This window comes from Alosa pseudoharengus, unplaced genomic scaffold (assembly GCF_046254945.1).
Source record: "Alosa pseudoharengus isolate Yale_2024_CS ecotype anadromous, Long Island Sound unplaced genomic scaffold, YU_APseudo_1.1 YU_APseudo_1.1_scf_12, whole genome shotgun sequence".
Lineage (NCBI taxonomy): Eukaryota > Metazoa > Chordata > Actinopteri > Clupeiformes > Clupeidae > Alosa > Alosa pseudoharengus.
Genome location: NW_027468587.1, coordinates 23,161,784 through 23,182,124, shown reverse-complemented (window position 1 = coordinate 23,182,124; position 20,341 = coordinate 23,161,784). Strand labels below are relative to the sequence as shown.

The following is a 20,341-nucleotide window of genomic DNA, read 5'->3' as shown; positions in this document are numbered from 1 at the left end:
CTTTCAGTACTATTGTATTATTTTTTATTATCTATTTTTACATTTATTTATTATTGCCTCTTTATGATTAACCTGACTTTTAATTTTCCTTATTTCTTTACATTATTATTATTTGAACAATTCGTATAGATTTAATGTTATGAGTGAATCAGCCAAAGGAAATTACGATTTTGAGCTATGCTATTATGTTATATTATTATGATGTGAAAGAAATCAACAGAATTAAAAAGGAGAAATACAAAAAAGACAAAGATGGAAAAAAAAAATAAATAAAATAAAGTCCTCCATTAGGGGTGGGGGGGGGGGGGGGGTGGATGGGTTTAGAACAAAAAAAAAAAAAAAAAAAAAAAAAAAAGTAATTTTGGTGGTAAACTAGCTTGCAATGTCCCAGCCATAACCAACCTGTATGGAGAACCAGCCTTGCAACTTCGCTTTCCCCCGAATCATGCATTGCTTCACGGCAATTGTGCAATAGCCTACTATTTGTAAGAAAGGTGTAGTATTGACCTTGTCAGTTGACATGACTTTTCTGAGATCTTTGCCAATTTGTAAACAAATCCAGATGCACCTGTCAGGGGGAGGGTGCAAGCCATGAGTGGTATTTCCAACAGCTGAAATACAAATACTCCAACAGCTAAAATACAAATGCACCCGTGGACCAGATGAGCTCATATAAGGTATTGTGCATTTTATGGCTAAAGCATTACATTTTGGCTAGTGGTTCTAGAGACTGTAAACTTTATTTTCAGATATGGAGCCACTTCAGATTTGACCTCTGGGGCCAGGCAGACTCAACAAATTTCACTAATTTTCAGGAGTAAAATATTACTGCAAGTCATTCTAGAATTTTACTGTGCAATCTAGAACTTGCATTAAGTGCCATGTTATAATGTGTGCTTGAGTGCATTATGACATCAAATGGAATATTTAGTTGGCAACATTCTTATGCAACCCGAATTCCAAAAAAGTTGGGATGCTTTGTAAAATGTGAATAAAAAAAAAGAATTCTATGAACTACAAATCATATCAACACTATGGGCTCTATCGTGCACCCGGCACAAGGTGGCGCAAAGTGCAACGCAAAGCTTATTCTCATCTTGCACCCAGTCAGTGGCGGATTTTGCACCATGCGCTTCACTTTTATTAAACCTTGTGCAGGGGCGCGGCAGTAGGTGTGGTCTGGCGCATGATCCAAAAATCGCTCTTACACAAAAGAGAAACCTGGTCAGAAATCTGTGCCAAGTTGTTTAGTTAGTTAGCGCATTATCAACAGTGATATGGGCGGGTGCATACACCCTGTTTCTCTCATCCACAGGAACCTGTAACCTGTCTCCGGCGTCGTGAATAAAGCTTTGTAGGCTACTCTGCCATACGGTTGGCTTGCCTGTGGGATACTTTTTGCCTCTTTGTGGATTATACTTAATTTTTACCACACCATCATTTTCAAATTGGTAATTACGGATAAAATTGAGTAAGAACTTCAACAATATTTTCGACATGGCTGATTACAACTTAAAATCATGCAAATATTAGTGTGTTCATTCAAGCACGCGGCGTCATTGAAAGAACATTTGGGTTGCTAAAAATGCGCTAATTTACCTTTCTCCTTAAACTCAAGAAGATCCTTGGCCAATGAAACATAGCCTCTATCTATGAGTAACTTATTAAGTAGTCTACGAAAGTCTATGAAAATAAGGTCTACCTTTGTTATAAACATTATATACATGAGTTACATCCAATGTCTTTGTGTAAAATATTGATTAAGATGTAGTGCTTAACATGCTACATTATAAAGTAGTAATAATGTTTGGTATAACAGGGCTACGGGTCAATTTACATTGAACTTACACTTTAAGGGGAACATGCTGCAATCTCTATAGTCACAATGTTATGCGAGATCAACATGAAACATGAAAAAAAAAATCTCCAGTTCATCAGTACATATGATTGCTGACACAGGACAAAGAGGGTACATTTTTTATTTAGCGTTTTTAGTTGGACTTTAAAAATGCCTTTTCCCTGTAATTTCTATTGGCATTGATGAATTTGCCCCAATGTAGGGGTGTGTGTGTGTGTGTGTGAACAGTGCACTTGTGTTCCACTCTCTCATAAAGATATAAACTAAACACATAAATACAAATATATATTTTACAATACATCTGAAAGGAAGAAAAACGTTTTGTGCAGATTAGTTTAGAACTAAGTGCTTGCTTAAAGAGACATGATTCCAGAACACAGAAAGAAACCAAATGTTTATTGTTAACTACTCTGATAGAACCAGTCATTTGCTGAGTTTCTGCATATATCTTTTCCTAAGTCTGTCTGTTCATCCTCAGACATCTTGGGCCCGAGGCTGCCTTAAAGAAGGGGATTTTGGGGGATGCTACAGTACATGCTCTCTCCACTGAGTCTCAATTTAGATTCATTTTTTTATTTTACAATCCAAACTTGCAAATAGCTTCAGAACTGAATGGTACCATCTAAGGTGCATTTTGTATCTAAAAATAAATAAACAAACAATGAGCATATCCATGTGTCCATTGAACTAATTGTACAAGTAACAGTTTCCGCTCCTTTTTTCTTCTCAGGCCAGATGCTTCTATGACAAATGTTTCCCTTTCAGCAAATCCCTACAATTTGTTTTTGTTAATCTCCAAGGACTAACCCAAGGGAGCAAAGCCACTATGCAAGTACCACTATGACGAGTGCCAAACTAACTGTAAAACAGGGGCTACATAATACTGGCTGCAAAAGGGATGATCATTGACAAAACAAAATAATCACTAATGACTAATACTGTCCTTGAAAACTTCAATTATCTTTTAACACCGTACAAGGGCAAAAAATGCTGATGTAAAACAAAAATAGAACTCAATAAATTTGCCTGGAACACCTGGAATTCCCTATATACCATATATATGTATACATATCCAATATATAAATTTAAAGTGTAATGAAAATTCGACATACAAACTATTCACATATACACAAAAGTATTCTCTGTCAACAAAATAACTGTGTAGTTGAAACAGTCATGAAACCCTGAAACTCCAGAAGAGTAAACATATTTGAAAGAATAGAAAACAGTGATTTTTTTTTGGCTTAAAATCACTTGTGGCCAGAGGGGAAAGAATCAAGTATTGAATCCAGTCATAGGTATGTAGAGGTATACATTACTTCACCATCCAGGAGAAAAAAAACATGTAGGATGGTGGACCACATCGACCGATCTCTGCATTATAAAGGACAAGGACAAGGACAGAGGAGGCAGCTGCAGCTGAGTTCTCATGTTTAAAGGTCCTAGGCTACACGCTTGTGGTTGTCTTCCCTGTGAAAGGAAGATAGAGGCTAGTGATACGTGGGCCATGTTAGATTAAAAACTCCCTGAAGTTTGTCACATGGACAACCATCAACCCTATTCACCTGTCATCTCTCACTCTATCTCTCTCTCCCTTTCTCTCTCTCTCTCTCTCTCTCCCTCGGTGGTGTGGATTGGAGGGTATTTCCTGCTGCTTAGCGGAACGCTCTTTTGTGGCTCTTTTTCTTTCCTGCCGTTTTGTGTGTTCTCTCCCCGGCCCCCTCCTCTCTGCATCTCCTCTCCTCCCGTCTCCTCTCCTCCGCCATCGACTCCTCTCCCTCCTCGTCCTCGTCCTCCTCCACGGCTCGCCTCCTCCCCCTCTCCTCCTCCTCCCTCTCAGACTCCCCTCTCTCCTCCTCTACATCCACCCTCTCCTGCATCTCTCCCCTGGACGGAGGTCTCTCCTCCATGGCACTGAGAGCCCCCGCAGACCTCAGGTTGGCCGCGCCCGGCAAGCTGAGCCCCGAGGCCGGGCTGATCCCCACCGCTTCGGCCTTCCCCCGGTAACCTCCAGAGGCTGAATGGAGGGGGAAGAGCTGGGAGCCGGTGGGGAGCTGAGCCAGGCTGGAGATGGGGAGCCCAGGCACCGACAGCGTCTGCCCCACCGGGGAGAAGGTGATGGGGGACAGCACCGTGAAGGGGCTCCCGGAGGAGGCGGCCGCGGAGCTGGAGGAGAACAGCGCGGAGGAGGTGGAGGCGGAGCGCTGCAGACGTGGCCGTTTGCCGAACGGGGGCCTGGAGAAGGGCGTGGCCTCCAATGGAGTGTGCACAATGATGGGGAATGGAGAAGAGGGGTGGGTCCTCCAGTCCAGTGGCTGCTTCTTCTGATTGTCCAGCTGACATTCTAAAACTTTAGGAGCACACAAAATTGTAAGAGGTTGGACATACGTGACGGTTGATAATATGTGACGTTCCAATATGATTTTCAGTCAAATATCCAATAGTGAGGACACTTAGTGGATATACTATTACTGATAGTAACTATTATTTAATACATTTGTAAATACATTTGATGCTGTTATTTTTGGTAATAATAATAGGGGTAGGTGGAATGTGTCAACTTATTATTAGTGCAAATGACAACAAGTAACAAAAGTCTCTCCTTATCTAAATAATCTGATAAATGGTTAATTGAATTGAACTGTAACTGTAGCTTCTGCTTACAAGTAAATCTTACAAGTATTCCCTCCGGTTTTGAAACAAGCATTTTGATGATATGAAGCACAACAAAGGCAGTGCATCTTTATAAAAGAAGAAAGGGCAGTGTGATTGGGTGGATGGGCTGTTGTTGTTCTCACCGTCCAGTCTGTTGTGGAGCAGCTCTTCATTCTGGGACGTCCTGCTGCGCTGCAGGTCCAGAACCTGCCTGACAGAGTCCAGCAGCCCAAACATCTGAGTGAGCGTGCTCAGAACCGCTGCATCTGATGTGATAACAAACATAGGCACACACACACGCACACACACACACACACATATCACACACAATATCACCAGTTAGTACACAATAATAGGAGACATTCCGCACCTTATACACTGGGACATGAAAAAGTACAATGAGAAAGGTCAGAAGAAAAGAAACATGTATGATTGTAACCTTTTGAACAAAGTGTGTCTGCATGTGTGTGTGTGTGTGTGTGTGTGTGTGTGTGTGTGCTGGTATTGTGCGTGTGTGTGTGTGTACAGGTGTTTGTTTGCGTGGGTTTGTACATCTGTATGTGAGTGTGTGTGTGTTTCTGCATCTGTGTGTGTGTGTGTATTTCTGCATCAGTGTGTTTGTGTGTGTGTGTGTGTGTGTGTGTGTGTGTGTGTGTGTGTGTGTGTGTGTGGTTGTACATCTGTGCGTGTGTGTGCGTGTGTTTCTATGTCTGTGTGGGTGGGTGGGTGTGTGTGTGTGTGTGCATGTGTTTCTGCATCTGTGTGTGTGTTTCTGCATCAGTGTGTGTGTTTGTACATCTGTGTGTGTTTGTTTGTGTGTGTGTGTGTGTGTGTGTGTGTGTATGTGTGTGTTTGTACATCTGTGTGTGTGTGTGTGTGTGTGTGTACCTACCTGTGTGATGCAGGAGAGCCTGCTCCCCACGCTGTTCCACCCCCCGCAGCAGGGCTAGTAGCTCTGTGCGGATGCTGGACACCACCTCCCCCACCAGGCCCAACTCCGACAGGCCCTGCCAGAAGCTCAGAGACTCATCTGGAGACACACACACGCACACACACACACACAAGCACACACACACACACACACAAGCACACACACACAAGCACGCACAGACACAGACACACACACACACACACACACACACACATCCACACGCATGCACATACACACACACAAACACAGACATCCACACTCATGCACACACACACACACACACACACACACACACACACACACACACACACACACACGCCATAACAGACACACATAATAATAATGGGTTTCAATAAAGATAGTTACAGAATCTATGCTCTAACCAAACATTACTCTCTACTTCCCTATTTACACACACACTCTCCAAACCTGTCTGACCCCACTAACACTGACCTCACCCTCTTTTGTCTTTTGGCCAGTAACTCCTGATAATTTCATTATTATCACCTGCGTCCTCTGCTTCTTTCTTGATCTCTCCGTTGGCCTGTGATTGGACAGGGATCATATGACTCGCCCGCGCCTCCATCATGACACTGCCTGAGTCTTCAGACTTGTCCTCCATGAACAGCATCTGACCGCCACCACCTACTCAAAGAGACCGACAGAGGAAGAGATAAGAGTGATTGAGAGGATGAATAAAAGAGAGACAGAGAGAGAGAGAGAGAGAGAGAGAGAGAGAGAGAGAGAGAGAGAGAGAGGAAAGACAGAAATCTGGTCATTGACAGAAAGCTGTCAGCAACACACTGCACACTACTGGACCTATCACACGAAAAAGGCACTGAGAAAGCAAAGGACAAATGGGAAAGTGTACCATCTGTATCATTGCTTCAAGAAATAGGTAAAAAATGCAGGACATCCTCAAAGGCGGGTGGTAAGAGTGCTGATTTGGGAGAGGTTGTAATAGATGGGGTGAGGATGTTGCCAGCATGTCCAGTAATGAAGGCAATAAGGATGGATGGAAATCAGTTGCAGTAAATCCAACTAATAAACTTAACTGCCAGAAACCTGTTTAGATTTTAGCTCAAAGACATTACACAACTTTGAGTGGCAGTCTCTCAAATAACAAATATTTCCCATAATATTGATAGCATTTTTAATACAGACCATATCTCTACTTAGAAAAAGCAGCTTTACTTGAACTGATTACTGAAATCAAAAAGCAGATTTGTGTGTCACTGTAAATTAACAAACAAAAAAAACAAAATAGTTGTGTGTGGCAGCAAGGCATCGAGGCATGTCTGAATCAAATATTGATATAAAATACTGCCTTCTAAGATATCTTCGTTTTGATGAATTTTGAAGGCAGTGTAGATGTATCTTCCGTGCTGCCTTCAACATTCAAAATTCTATCTAATTATGAGCAGCTGAACTGTAATTGGCAACAGATCTTTTTTTTTTAGAGTTGTGTAGTTGAACATTACGTTATTCTGCTTTCTGGTATCCTGGCAGCGGCTCTGTGTTACCTTGCTAGGCCGTCCGAAACAAAGTTCATAGCTGCAATCTTGATGCCTGCTACGGCAAGTGACTTGTAAGACAGCTGAAAGTAGCGAGGCAGCAGACAGCTGCCTTCCGTTTCAGACTCAATATTTCAAATGGATAACTTTTTCCAGCCTTCATTTTAATTTCAGCTTCACATTCAATTTCTTGAAAGCACTGGGGCTTACAGCACCCGGTGATGGTGAGTAGGGATAGAAGCTCAGGTGTGTGTGTCTTACCTGGCCGTGGTGGTAATAGGGTTCAGGTATGTGACTGAACTGGCCCTGGTGGGAGGGGTGCTAAGGTGTGTAGCCTACCTGGCAGTGGAGAGGTGGGCGTGGGCATGGAGGGCAGGCGAGTGCTGTTGATGAGGAGGTCAAACTTGGTGCTGCGACATGAGTTGGTGCACACCGTGTCATGCTGGTAGAAGTCTATCTGGCCTGAGTCCATCATTTTCCTGCAATCAGGGCCGACGGAGAGAAACACAGTCAAGGAAAACTATTTGTGTTCATTTTCTTGTGTACTTTTAGTGTTTTGATCTGACACAGGCTCCATTATAATGTCTTGGATATATCTGCACATTGTGTTGCTGTGTTGCTGCAGTTTTTGTGATGTTAACTCAATGTTATTGGCACGTGTTTATCTCTATGCAGAGAGTGGTCATGATCGAATTAATTGCCATTATCTCAACTACTGATTGAGTTTAGCACATTTAATGCTTATTGGGAAATACCCAATTAAATTCTGCCCAATTAGCATGCAGTACCAACAGTACACTAATTCCTCTCCCCACTCTTCCACTTGGCCAACTATCATGATGTATTTGTGGAAGATAGTAAACTTGTCCCAGCTGAGAATAGCTCGCTTGTATTTCCTCACATTGTTTGCTTTCATTTGGAAACTCACTATGATGTTATTGTTACAGTAGCAGCATTACAGAAGTAAACATGTGTATCATTTTATTTTAAATCGAAAAGACAGGAAAAACTGTTGTGATTACACATTACTGATTAGCACCACGCCCAAAGTGGTATGTTCATAGTCAGATATTTAGAACATTAGCGGGTCATGTTTGGGTGAATGTTCTGTAAGGATCTGCTGTCAAATGAATATTTGATGGGGATCATTATCAAGCAAAAAAGGTTGTGCTGGGAGGGGGGGGGGGGGGTTCTGTGTGTATATGTGTCTGTGTGTGTGTGTGTGTGTGTGTCTTTGTCACTGTCTACATTACCTGAGCATAACCCCTCCCAAGCGAATGGCTCTCTTCCAGTCCTTCAGAGTGGATTTGCCAGCCAGCTGAACAAACTGCTTTGGGCTAATCAGCTGGTCATTGAACTGCATGGAAAGCATACACTAGGAGCAGGAACTATGTCAAGCAAATTTGCCATTCATAAGAAACAGCAAATATGTAGTAAATAATTGAAGTAAAAATGCTGCCAGGGACATTTTTTATTTAAAATTCTACTCATTAGTGAATTAATGAATGAATTAATCAATTGATGTAGTTTAAATTCAGAGAGGGTTGACTTAAATGCTAATTCAAAATGTTGCAGGGGTGTTATGGACGCACCTTGACACATTTGACGTTAATGCCTGGACACACAAACTTCTTGTAGAGGAGGACTGCTCTGCTGTCGCCACAGGTAATGGGGTATCCATATTCCACCTCATCCCCATCTGTGCTGCTATCCTCTGTTGGGGGGAAGGGGAGTGTTACAACAAAACATGCCTGACTGTGTTAGACTATTCAGCTGAATTCAACAAATGTCTAGTTATCTGATGAGCACATGCTGTCCCTTTGAAGTGAGGACTGATCTTATCACTGACGGCAGATGAGCCACTTCTATGACAAGCATGGACATGATGTAAGTGAACTGAACTATTCTGTATCCTATCGTACAACAAAAAAAATATGTGGAGGAGAAAGGAGAAGGATTGGTATGAGGACGCCTCTCACCTTGGTGCGTCTCCACAGCCAGAACTGTGGTAGATGTATCTGCAATGTCGTCATTTGCCCTGCAGGGGGAGACAGTCAAGAGTTTTATGTAGAGGGATCACAAAGCATTCTACAGGGTAGGGCTGATCGGCATTCTGCGTGCGCAGTGCATATATTATAACTGAAAACAAAGCCAAGGTAAATAACCCGACAGCATTGGTAGGTAGCCTATTAAAATGCAGCGTCTGGTTTATTTAAACACTTAAAGATGCATGTCTTGATTACAATATGTCTCAAATATCATGTTTTACTGTCGATATACAGATATACATTATATCATAATTAAATGATTATTATGGCAAGAAGGACATTCGCTAAAATTATCTGTTTTTTATCTGCACGTTTAATTCGTATTTTGGCTTCAGTTTGCAGGTGGGCAGAGTTTAGAGCCCCACCCTCCCTACTCACCCCTGAGAAATTGACTGGAGGTGCAGGATGACCTGGGCTTTGTGGCCAGTGATGGTGTCACCCTCCTCTCCCTTGACCACCAGCATGTCCCCCATAGACATGGTGACACCCGCATTGGCCATTATAGACTCCGAAAACCGCTACAGACGGACATGGAAAGCGCAATCACAGCAAATTAGAAATATCTCCATTCATGTTTGTTTACGTCCTATTGCAAATGAATATTCAAGTAGCCTAGCCTACACAAAACATGAGTGCTGATTTTGAATAGGCTACTAGGCTATTACAACTGGCAGCAGTGGTGAAAGTAGACCCAACAGGATACTAAGAGTAGAAAGCAGACTTTGAGAACACAAATACATATAGGGTAATTATATTAAATTGTGCTGTTGAATAACACCAGTGCAATGAAGAAGCACACAAGCAGTTCATTAGCAATCAAACCCTCAGTTACGCGCCGGCTGCACTGTTGTTGCGTGAGTAAATGCCACAGTGCGTGATGTAGGCTACAGTCATAACTGTTCAACAGAGAAAGCTACGTGGAAATTCCACGCACAAAAGGACGAATGAGAGGCATATGAACAGTTAAAATAATCAGCCGTCAAAGCACGTATGATTGTGATTACCAAATGTTGCTGTCGTACAAGATTGGCTCTTTACAACTGAATATTATTACATTGTTAGAAATTCAGCTCTAAAATGACCATTAGACGCGAGACACATTAAACAAAGTTGAATACAGGACAATTGCTAATACATCTAACCTCAGCTATCTTTCAACCTAGATAACATTAGAATAAATATATTTTTCATGTTCTTTCGGAGTTCTGGCAATAGCTTTTCCCAAGTTCAGGCTTGCGCTTCACACCCTTTGCGTGCTTGCTACTCTATCTGTGCGTGTTTAGGAATGCGCCATTTATTTAACCACAACACAACAACAGTTGCACTTGATCTTGGAAAAACAGATTAGAATACACATATAAGTATTTGAGAAGAATGTTGCTTCGACCTGTCATTGTCACAAAGGTTGTCAACGCCAGACCGATACGCTATTTCTTGAGCCTTAACGTGCCTTCGTATTTCTTTTCTCTCCGTTTAGCACTGACGTCTCTGGTGCGACGGCACGCACACCAACAGCCGTGCGGCAACGTTGTCCCGTCCCCTCAGGTCTCGATCCCGGACGGTTCGGTAGCAGCTGATCAAATAACCCCTACACACCACTACATCGAACTAGAATAACGCAATTCTCGAAAATTCAACTTTAAACGAAAGTCGTTTGTTTTCCTTACCTTTTTTACGGCGTCGAAATCATCCTTAGCTTGTTGAGAGCTTTTTAGAGCATGCGCCCTACCGCTTCGCTACACTTCCTGCAATGAAGGCAGGGATCCTTGCCTGAGAAGCATCTGTCCCACTGTCACGAGAAGCGGTTTGTTCGCACGCGATGTGTAAATCGGTCAAACTGCTCTTATTTTCCCTCATTTAACGGCGGATTCAGGACCAACGGATGACATGTTTCAATAAGGTTGCCACGCATAGCTCCTATTTGAATTTATCACGGAACGACAGGTTTGTAGGCAATGGCCAGTATGCACGGACCCAAATACCATTTATCTCTCTGTTTGCCTCAATAAAAACGATTTAGAACTATTGTTACTGTTAAGTTGTATGCATTCGTTTGTCTGCTGCAAGCACATGTGTTGTGTTTTATCAAATAATGAGATTGTGTAGCCTATTGTACGGGGTACATGAAGTGAAGGGTATCCAACCAGAAGGTGGCAGCCGCATGCCCTAACAAAATAAGCTTTGAATATTTAGGCAATTATGAAATGTGATGTGTTTATGATATAGGCTAGGCTAAAGAGGATGTGTCTGTCGAGCCCTTATTCCCTTAATCCCTTACACACATTATGTAGCCTACAGTTCAGTTCAGTCATAAACGCGTTGTCATGCAAATTCAAGCGCCGACATCATCACGTTGTAGGCCTAGGCTTAAAAATACTACTGTTGACAAGACGGCTAAACTATACACAATACAAGCATGTGAAGTGACTTTCGCAAAACTAGCTGGTATTTTATAGCCTATATGTTTTCGTCTGTATGATTATCAAATATTTTAGTCACTGCGGACCTGTCCCATGTGCTATATCCTACAAATATTTGGGTTAAAAAAAAATTGAGTGAGTAAAATGCCCATTGAATTCTTATTAGGATCTCTTGGGTGATTGCTGCTTCTGTGAGCCTGTTCATGTTCAGCAACATAGCCTAACTTCTTTTTTTTCTAAACGCCTGTTCCTTATTTGGAGAAGGAATTTAGGAAACAAGTGGTTTAACTGGCACTTTCTCGGGCCAATGAGAATACAGGTTGCGCACTCTTGTCCAATCAAAAGTATCCGGTGTCTCTGGCAAATGAAACTTGGGTGAGAAGTGGCGAAACATTACTTGCGATGTAACTGTCCCCGATGGCTTAAAGCTAGGCGTTCGCCTGTAGGCTACATTCCTCCGAGGGAATCATGCACGCAAGTCCTGGACACATTTGGGATGCTGTGGAGTCGTTATCCTTTCTTTTGCTCATATTAAGTGCCGAGGCTTTGCTGGTGAGCAGTCAGGAGGGTAAGCTGTCTTGGTTGGTTAAACAGTGAGACTGTCAATAAGTTTTTGTTAGTCACTGTCAATTGTTATTCGCATTTGATTATAAGGTGTTGGGAATTCTAAAAACAGCCATGTACGTGGTTGAAAGTTTGCGTTGGCATCTGTGGGAGGGTCTGTAAAGGTTAATGATTAAAAGGAATTCCACATATGCGAGTTGACAGTGTACTTTGAGTCCACTATCAAAGACTTTTTGTGGAGGTGGGTGGGGAACGGCATATTGGAGAAAATTCTCTGTAAGTGGTATCAGTCTTTCGCTGGATACTTATTTCAATTAAAAAAAAGTATCTGTAGATTGTTATATATATATATATATATATATATATATATATATATATGTATAAAAACTGTTGTTTCTGTCACATAAAGTGACAAAGTAACTAACTTTATCCACACTTTGTGAGCAGGGAAGGAGAAAGACTGCATGAGTCAGTAAGCCAATAAGTGTCCTTACTAACTATATCACATGAGGTTGGTTTGAGTCAAACTAACAATAGATAAACTCATCACCTACATGGGCATGTATGGTCCATGTTTCACTCCTTATAAAATCTTGCAACTCCAAAATGAATGTCCTCATGGCCAGCTAGGTTCCGTCTCTCTCTCTCTCTCTCTCTCTCTCTCTCTCTCTCTCTCTCTCTCTTTCTCTCTCTCTCTCTCATCACAAAAACTTAGAGAGGGTGGATCAATGTGTGTCATTTGGCCTTTTTAGGAGAAAGCAGGCCCTCTGTATCACCACTGTTCACTGAAGGACTGGTGGACTTATTGTGTGGCAACAGTGCCATGGCAACGCTGGCCTAAGAGTATTTATGAGTGGTGTGAGTGTGTTTTGCTGTCATCCAGAAGACTGATCCTTCTTTTTTCCCTCTCGGAGAGGGTCTGGCTAATGAATGACCCGGCGGGGAGAGCCCACAGGGGTTTATGGGGCTCGAGAGGGCCGTCGCCAGCTCTAGTCCTTACATGCTCTGGCTGGAGAGAGGTCCTCCGCTTGGGTGAATGTCAGAGCTGTGCTCAGTGTACCCACAGGGGCAGAGGGCCTCTCTCTCTTTCTGTCTGTCTCTCTCTCTCTCTCTGTCTGTCTCTCTCTCTCTCTCTGTATCTCTCTCTTTCCCTCTCCTCCTTCTCCACCTCCTCTCTGGCTTTTCAGGCCAGCCATTCATAATTATACTAATTCTTCATTACTTTTTCTCTGTGGCACTTACCACATACTGTAAGCACTTTCGCTATCTCCTGCCCTCCCACCCTTGTTCTTTCACAAAAATAAACATGATTTAAGGTGCAGAGTTTGGTCATTCCCAGTTGATCCATTTCCACTTAAATTGACCTTGTCTTGTGTGTAGCCAGCAAAGTCTTACGCTACTAGAAATTAGTTTGGTAGAGGGATCCTTTCTCCTATCGCCTTCCTCTTGGTCTTGTAGTGTCCAGTTCAGTGTATACATGATTGTACCATCATCATCATCATCAGTGTTTGTGTTGGACACTCAGGACATCCACACCCTACAGGAAGAAGGATAGGAAGGAAGATTTAGTAAGGCAGTGGGGAGAGTGTTTTACTTGGCTTTTGCATTAAATTATCCAATGCAACTTAAAGTAAGGTATAAAGACAAGAAAAACAGCCTACACACAGAGATACACACACACACACACACACACACACACACATAAATACATACATACAAACATACCTACAGTACATACATACATACATACATACATACATACATACATACACCCTTGCTTGTTTACAGTATGTGTGTAAGAAAGCGCATGTTTGTCCATGTGAAAGTGTGTGAAGAGGAAGAGGGAGGAGGCGCAATAGCAGTGTGTTTGAAATAGTGTGCTTTTGTTTGTGTTCATTGTATGTGTATAACAGTTAGTGTTAAATGTGTGTGTGAGTGTGTGTGTGTGCATGGTAGTGTGTCTTTCAGAGAGAGTATTTGCATCTATGTGGGTTCTTACTTTTGTTGTGATGTGTTAAAGTCTGGCAGATTAATGTGTGTCCATCTTCTGTGAATATATGTGGGAGGTTTCGTCTGCCAGCTTGTGTTTGTACGCTGTATGTTTAAGTTTCTGAGAAAGTGTGTATAAATGTATTTATTTCTAATTATGTGTTGTGTATGTGATATAGATAGAGATAATCCCTTTGTGTGTAGCTACTGTGTTTGTCATTCTTCATCCGTTGTGCATATGAGTATTTGTGTGGTAAGTTTGTATACTGTGTGTGTGTGTGTGTGTGTGTGTGTGGGTGTGTGTGCATTGTCAAAGTGCTTTTCGCAACAGGATAGGGGTCACGGACGGTGAGTCAAACGTGGTCACATCCACAGACAGGAAAAGGCCTTGCTTAGACAGATTCCTGTTCTCTCTGTGCATCTATCTCTGTGTACACAGACTGCGTGGGCGCTTTTAATCTAGCGGTGTCGGGGGGAGATGACCAACCATTAGGTCAATTATTCTCCCTGAGTCATTTGTTTGTAAATGTCCGGAGCGGCTTGCGATCCAAAAAAAACAAAAAAAAGAGTGGGATCTGTGCCGAGCCATACGCTCATGTGGTTAGGATGTTTGATGAACATGCAGAGTTTACTCAGTGACAGGTACAACAGCTGAACATCCTGCTTGGCAAACATTCAGGCCTGCGAGGACTTGCCTCCCCAATCCGTGCGGTAAAAATCAAAATTACACGTTCGTGTGGCTGCTAATGAGCGACTGATGACAGACAGAAATCTTCCAGCGAGCCGACAGCACCAACCCCACCTTCCCTTTCCCGTCACTTTGGCCGAAAGGAATTTTCTACCTCTGCCAGGCTGTGTGTGTATTAGCGCTCTCTGTAATTTTACACACTATCATCACTTTAACTTGAACTTGGACCCCAGCTTTGTGCTGGTTAACAACAGGGTGTCAAAACTGAAATTGTAGTCTTGTTGCAAATCAGATATATTGTAAAAAAGGTGTGTGTTTGCCATTATAAACTGTGTAATCACACGTCTGGTTTGTCCATGTGAATGTCCAGTGCCGTCTAAGAATGTGGAAACAACAATAGCTACCTTAATAGACACTCTCAGTCGTGATCCATACAGAACTCACTTGAAGTTCAGTCATCTCTGCGATCCATGTTTTTGCATTGTGTTTTCATTCGGCATGGCGTTTTGCATAATCCGTAAAAATGGGTTAGGCTGGTATGCCTGTGGAAATTGAATCCCATGTAAACATTGTGTGGGTGACTGAAAGTAGATCAGAGGGTGAGGCAGCGCCTGGTCTCGCCTTGTCCCAGCCTCGCTCACTGGAGGGCCAGTGAGCAGATGCCGGCTCTGCCAAAGTGGCTGTGGCAAGAAAGGGCAGCCCCTGGTTGTTCCTGACTACTGGGGCATATCGAGAAACGAAAGCCCACTTAATGAGCCTGGAGTTGAGGACAAAGCGCTCATCCTTACAAGACCATTCCAAAAACACCCAACAGTATTGTCCAAACCCCCATACCTTCTCCAGACAGGGTTGAAGATGACACAGAGAGCCAGTCTGTGTGCTCCATGGATTCATCCAGTCAGTCTGGCATTTTGAGTGGATGTCTTGAGGGGAGCTTGGACACAGAGGGGCAATTATGGGCCTGTGGGGTGGAGGAAGGGAGAGAGCGGGACCCTCGGGGCAAACTAACTGTTAAACCGGATGAGATACGCTATGCAGTATGATGGCAGCTCAAATGTCCACGTCTTCACCCTTCACTGACACACAGATCAGCCATTTTCTTTTAGAACATAGGGTAGAAACAAAGAAATCAGTGCTCTCTCTCTCTCTCTCTCTCTTCCTTCATCAGTAATACACTGGTCCATTATCATAGTGTGTGATTAGACTAGGCTACCCTTATTTGGAAATCGGCAGCCTCACATAGTCCATGGTCATAGCTGACTCACTCACACATGGGTTTTTGATATTCATCAAATTAGAAGTAACTAACAGTGTCTGACCCAAAAAGTTGGCTTGGATTGGTATATTTAAGCATCATTATTCATGGTCGTGGCAGGCTTGGCTTGCCCAGGAAATTGCCCGGTCAAACACTGATGCAGAAACTTTGCTGTACCATAGCCGCACCACACAAGAAAACATGAGTCAGAGATCTGAGCGCAAGAAATAGCCTGAAGAAAGGGTGGGCTTGAGCAATGGCTGTAGACTATCAGGTTCATCTTTGTGAAATGACAAACAAGAGGAGGAGTGAGCCTATGCTGTTGTCTCCACATGAGAAGTGATGTGACTGTTATTCATCGAGTGGGACAATTACGCGGCGACTGTGGTGGTGGTCAGACAGTCCCCTGCTCACCAAGAGACGGACAGGGAGCAGTTACTCTGTAGCCAAAGTCTGCTTGTCTGTTTTGGGTCATCTTGTGGTTATGATCTCACAATTATACACAGCTCTCTCTCACGCTGTCGGTCTCATTTTCGCTGTCGGTTTCATTCTCTCTGTCTCTCTCTCTCTTTTTCACTCTGTCTCTCCCTCTCTCTCTCTCATATCCTTCTTTTGCTCACTCTGTTGGTTCACTAACATTACTGTCACTTACAAATCTCCCTTAATCGGTGAAGTGATTAATATGGAAACAAGAGACCTCCCTGGACTGTGACTAAGGCTGGTGCGTTTGGCAGCATCGTCTTGTGCGGAAGTCCCAGCTGTTGCTTCACCCGTTCGTCCAACGTGCCCCTATCAGCCAGTTCTCACACCTACACAGTGGCTGTCCGAGGCCTCCCGTCTGTTTTCCCATGCAGACGAAAGCCACCTGACGTCACGGGCAGACTAGTCAACACTGGTCAACATGTTTTGTTGATAGAACAGATGTTTTGATGTTTTAGAGGAAAACCGCTGTTTGTTTTTTAGACATTATATGTTTGAGCGAAAACAGAAACATACAGAGACAACATTCATGTAAATAGTGAGTGAATGTATTCTGTTGCTGTCTGCTACTACAGTTGGATGTGATTAAGATACTGTGTCACTGTTTTGAAATTAAATACCAAAGTATTGTTTTGTAATGTTTTACAAGTCCGCTTTCAGTATTGATATGATCTCACATTTTGTGTTTTTGTGTCTGATTGTCAAATAAATGTCTTCCTGACTTGATTCAGTTCAATTCAGTTCAATTCAGTAAGCACAGTGCTGCCAAAGCGCATATAGTATAGAAATGGCCACCTGGTAACATGCCACATCTTTTTTTTATCAAACTACTTCAAGTGTCCTAATGGCAGATTTCAGAACTCCTTTAGTCACTGCACAAACTCTCTCTTTTTGCCCATACCAGGTAATGGCTGTGGACACACAGTCCTTGGTGCCAAGAGTGGAACTTTGACCTCTCTGAACTACCCTGGCACATACCCCAACCACACCCAATGTGACTGGAGGATACAGGTGCCACAGGGAAAGACGCTGCGCCTTTACTTCGGGGACTTCAACCTGGAGAAGAGTGAGAACTGCCAGGCAGGGTCCCTAACCATCGCTGACCATGAAGGAATCGTGATACTGGGTAAGACACGCAGTTATCAAAAGAACACATTGAACAAATAGCATAGTCATGCAGTGTTTTTCTCTGATGGTACATTCACATGCATCCATTTCCATTTATTCATTTAGCAGATGCTTGTATCCAAAGAGACATATGCAACCCATAAGACTTACATAAGACTAAGCCAAGATTTGGGAAAGATTATTGAAAGACTGGAGTCTTTTAACTAATGCGCTCCATTCAAGCTTTACTCAAAAGACTTTCAAGAATCTTTCCCAAAGTCTTCCGGTGTAAGGGTCATACAGACCTTACTGTTCTGTAACTGACCCTAGGCAGATGGGTCAGGCCCTTGAGTCGTTGATCTGCTCGAGGTTTCTTCCTATGTATCTCCAATTCTAGGGAGTTTTTCCTCGCCCCTGTTACCCATGGGCCTTCTTTTCTTTTCTCTGATTGTCTAACATTCTGTAAAGCACCATGATACATGTGTAATGTTTTGGTGCTTTATAAGTGAAATTAAAATTGTCATTGTCCCCAGAGCAATTTGGGGCTAAGAGCCTTGCTTAAGGGCACAACAGTGGAAGGTGGGAATTGAACCCACAACTTTTCAGACTATACTGCATACTAGCCTAGCTCCTTAGCCATTACGCTACCACCACTCCATGCTTACACTGAATGTGTTGACGATGATGCTTCTCTTTCCATTCACTTTCCATGAGCTAACATCATGCATTGTGGAACTGAATTCTGGGAGTGGTGCGTTGCATTGCTAGTGTTACTTGTGTAACGGAGGCGAACTGAGCTAGTGTGCTAGTTGCCCGTGTAAATCCTCACACCCCTAACCTCAAGAACGCTTCTAACCGCTGAGTTGGAAGCTTGGGCCTTTAGCTCAGTGGTTAGAGCGTTCGACTCCCATGCTGATGTGTGTTGAGGTGTTCGAGGGCCGTGAGCGGCGGACGAATTACGACCTCGGTTACACTTGCACTAACATTTGAGACATGCTCACCATTTTGTTGTCTTTGAACTTGTACTCTGCACAATGACAATAAAGTTGAATATAATCTAATCTAAAAAAAAAAACATTTCAAGCGGCAACACAGGGACTAGCCAATCAAATTGCAATTGCGCAAATGAGAAAAGATGGCTTGACATCAACCAAGATGCTGAACCGAGATCAGGAGATGGTTCAAGACGGCCATATTTGCAGATAAATGTAAGTTGTTTGGCTTTAAATACTTTTTTAAAGTTCAAACTCTAAAGCCCTTATTGTAACCCCAAAACACATCTGAACATCTGCCATCAAACAGTGGTGACTGATTGTTGACCTCTCAATCTTGCTTCAACGCATACACACCCCCAAACATCAGGAAAACCCACCAGCAAGCGTTGCACAGAAGCATGCGACCGTACCGTAATTCTCTGGAAACTGCATAGCAGTGTTTGTTAAAGAAATCACAGGGTCACTGGGTCAATTCTCTTGGAGCAAATACGTACAAATACAAGGACTTTGTTGGACTACAATTTGCCCTTGATATTGCTTGATGGGAGAAAGGATATGAGGTTCTATCTTTAGAATAATGTAGGATGAGACAAATCTTCCTCTGGCAATAGAGATTCCTCTTCCTTTTCAGTTAGCAAGTTAATTCAAGTTCATGATGACACAAGGAGCTGCTTGGGATCCAATTGCCATCTTGCAGCTATTAAATGATAAGTGATACCATGCAAAGATCTTATTCTGTGTCTGCTCCGCTTGCCAGCTGTTCAGACGCCAAATAATGATGATCAGCTTGGCTTATTGTAGAAACATTTGATAACAAGCTTTCGTGCAATTGTAGATGCCTGTTCAACAGCTGACATGTCAAGTACCCATTCAAAAAAATATAGATAAAGAACAGAAAAATAAAATACTTTTAGGCCTTTGGAAAACAACATGGCCACCACCACATACACGTGGTGACATGATTCCCTGATCATCCTCACAGGGATTCACAGGGATGAGGATTAATTTCATCTCTGATGTGTGTGTCTCTTGGAGCTGACTGCTGACCGCATTCCTGAGGACATTCCTCAGCCGTGCCCAGTTCATGGCCGGGCACCTTCCACTGGCTGTCAAACGTCTGACCGACACACAACCTTCCACTGACCACTCTCACAGATCGCTGACGAAGTAGAAATACTTTAAGGAATAATTTGTTGTTCTTGAGTTGGTTATAAGAATTTTGGCGAGCCTCTTCTCATCTGGTTTTGTTTGTGGGACTTCATCTCCATTGAAGGCATGTGTTCTGTGATCCTTTCCTGTGGCTTTCTGGTTTCTCTCTGTAGAACTGTAGAAGGTGCAACATTTGTTTTTCTTATAGCCAATAACATTGTCTGTTATAGACCATTTATGGCATTTCATTTTGAAAAATTTGATGTGTGTCTGATGCAAGTGTAAAGATGTCTCTCACTGATCTTGTCAGCTTCAAACTTAATTTGACAAAATGTGCAATGTAAGTTATTTGGCACAGTACTTGCTGCGTTTTACTGTTGTTTTACTTGCTGTTGTTTTATTTTTAAAGTTTAGGAGCAAAAATAAAATAACACATACCGGTATTTATATTTCAATATGATGCAGTGCTTAAAGTGTAACTCCGGAGCAAAAACAGCCTATGGTCTATTTAAGGTAGTTAACAGCTTCCAACTTTTGATTGAGAGCAAAATTATGTTAATTGGTGGTGTTTTGAGCAAGGCCGTTTATTTTTTCTGTTGTTTTTACTCCGGTTGTTTTTACTCCGGAGTTACACTTTAAGAATGCCTTTTCAAATAGAAGAAAATGAGCCTACTTTCAATTAAAAAGG

The 20,341-nt window shown here is 42.6% G+C and overlaps 2 protein-coding genes across 2 annotated transcripts in view; one reads left to right on the top strand and one right to left on the bottom strand.

Annotated features, from left to right (window-relative positions):
* Nucleotides 1–1,963: 1,963 nt before the first annotated feature.
* LOC143119197 (glucocorticoid modulatory element-binding protein 1-like) lies at nucleotides 1,964–11,023 on the bottom strand. The gene is made up of 10 exons (XM_076280516.1): nucleotides 10,674–11,023; nucleotides 9,385–9,524; nucleotides 8,938–8,996; nucleotides 8,551–8,672; nucleotides 8,212–8,315; nucleotides 7,298–7,437; nucleotides 5,952–6,089; nucleotides 5,406–5,543; nucleotides 4,657–4,779; nucleotides 1,964–4,208 (listed from the first exon to the last, which is right to left on the bottom strand). The coding sequence occupies exons 2-10, from the start codon at nucleotides 9,504–9,506 to the stop codon at nucleotides 3,514–3,516; spliced, it is 1,641 nt and encodes a 546-aa protein (XP_076136631.1). The 5' UTR covers nucleotides 9,507–9,524; nucleotides 10,674–11,023; the 3' UTR covers nucleotides 1,964–3,513.
* Nucleotides 11,024–11,817: 794 nt separating this feature from the next.
* The window catches only part of LOC143119196 (discoidin, CUB and LCCL domain-containing protein 1), a 22,094-nt gene continuing 13,570 nt past the window's right edge, over nucleotides 11,818–20,341 (top strand). The window contains exons 1-2 of the mRNA XM_076280514.1: nucleotides 11,818–11,994; nucleotides 17,307–17,528. Of these exons, the coding sequence (XP_076136629.1) occupies nucleotides 11,895–11,994; nucleotides 17,307–17,528 (322 nt within the window). The 5' untranslated portion in view covers nucleotides 11,818–11,894. The remainder of the gene's footprint in view (nucleotides 11,995–17,306; nucleotides 17,529–20,341) is intronic.

Bases quoted from the DNA above. Each gene is read 5' to 3' on its own strand.
- LOC143119197 (XM_076280516.1), bottom strand. From the start codon at position 9,506: ATGGCCAATGCGGGTGTCACCATGTCTATGGGGGACATGCTGGTGGTC. The intron at 6,090-7,297 runs GTAGGCTACACA...CTCTTTGAGTAG, and splicing joins GCCCACCTCTCCACTGCCAG to GTGGTGGCGGTCAGATGCTG. The intron at 4,209-4,656 runs GTGAGAACAACA...GTGCTCCTAAAG, and splicing joins GCTCCACAACAGACTGGACG to TTTTAGAATGTCAGCTGGAC.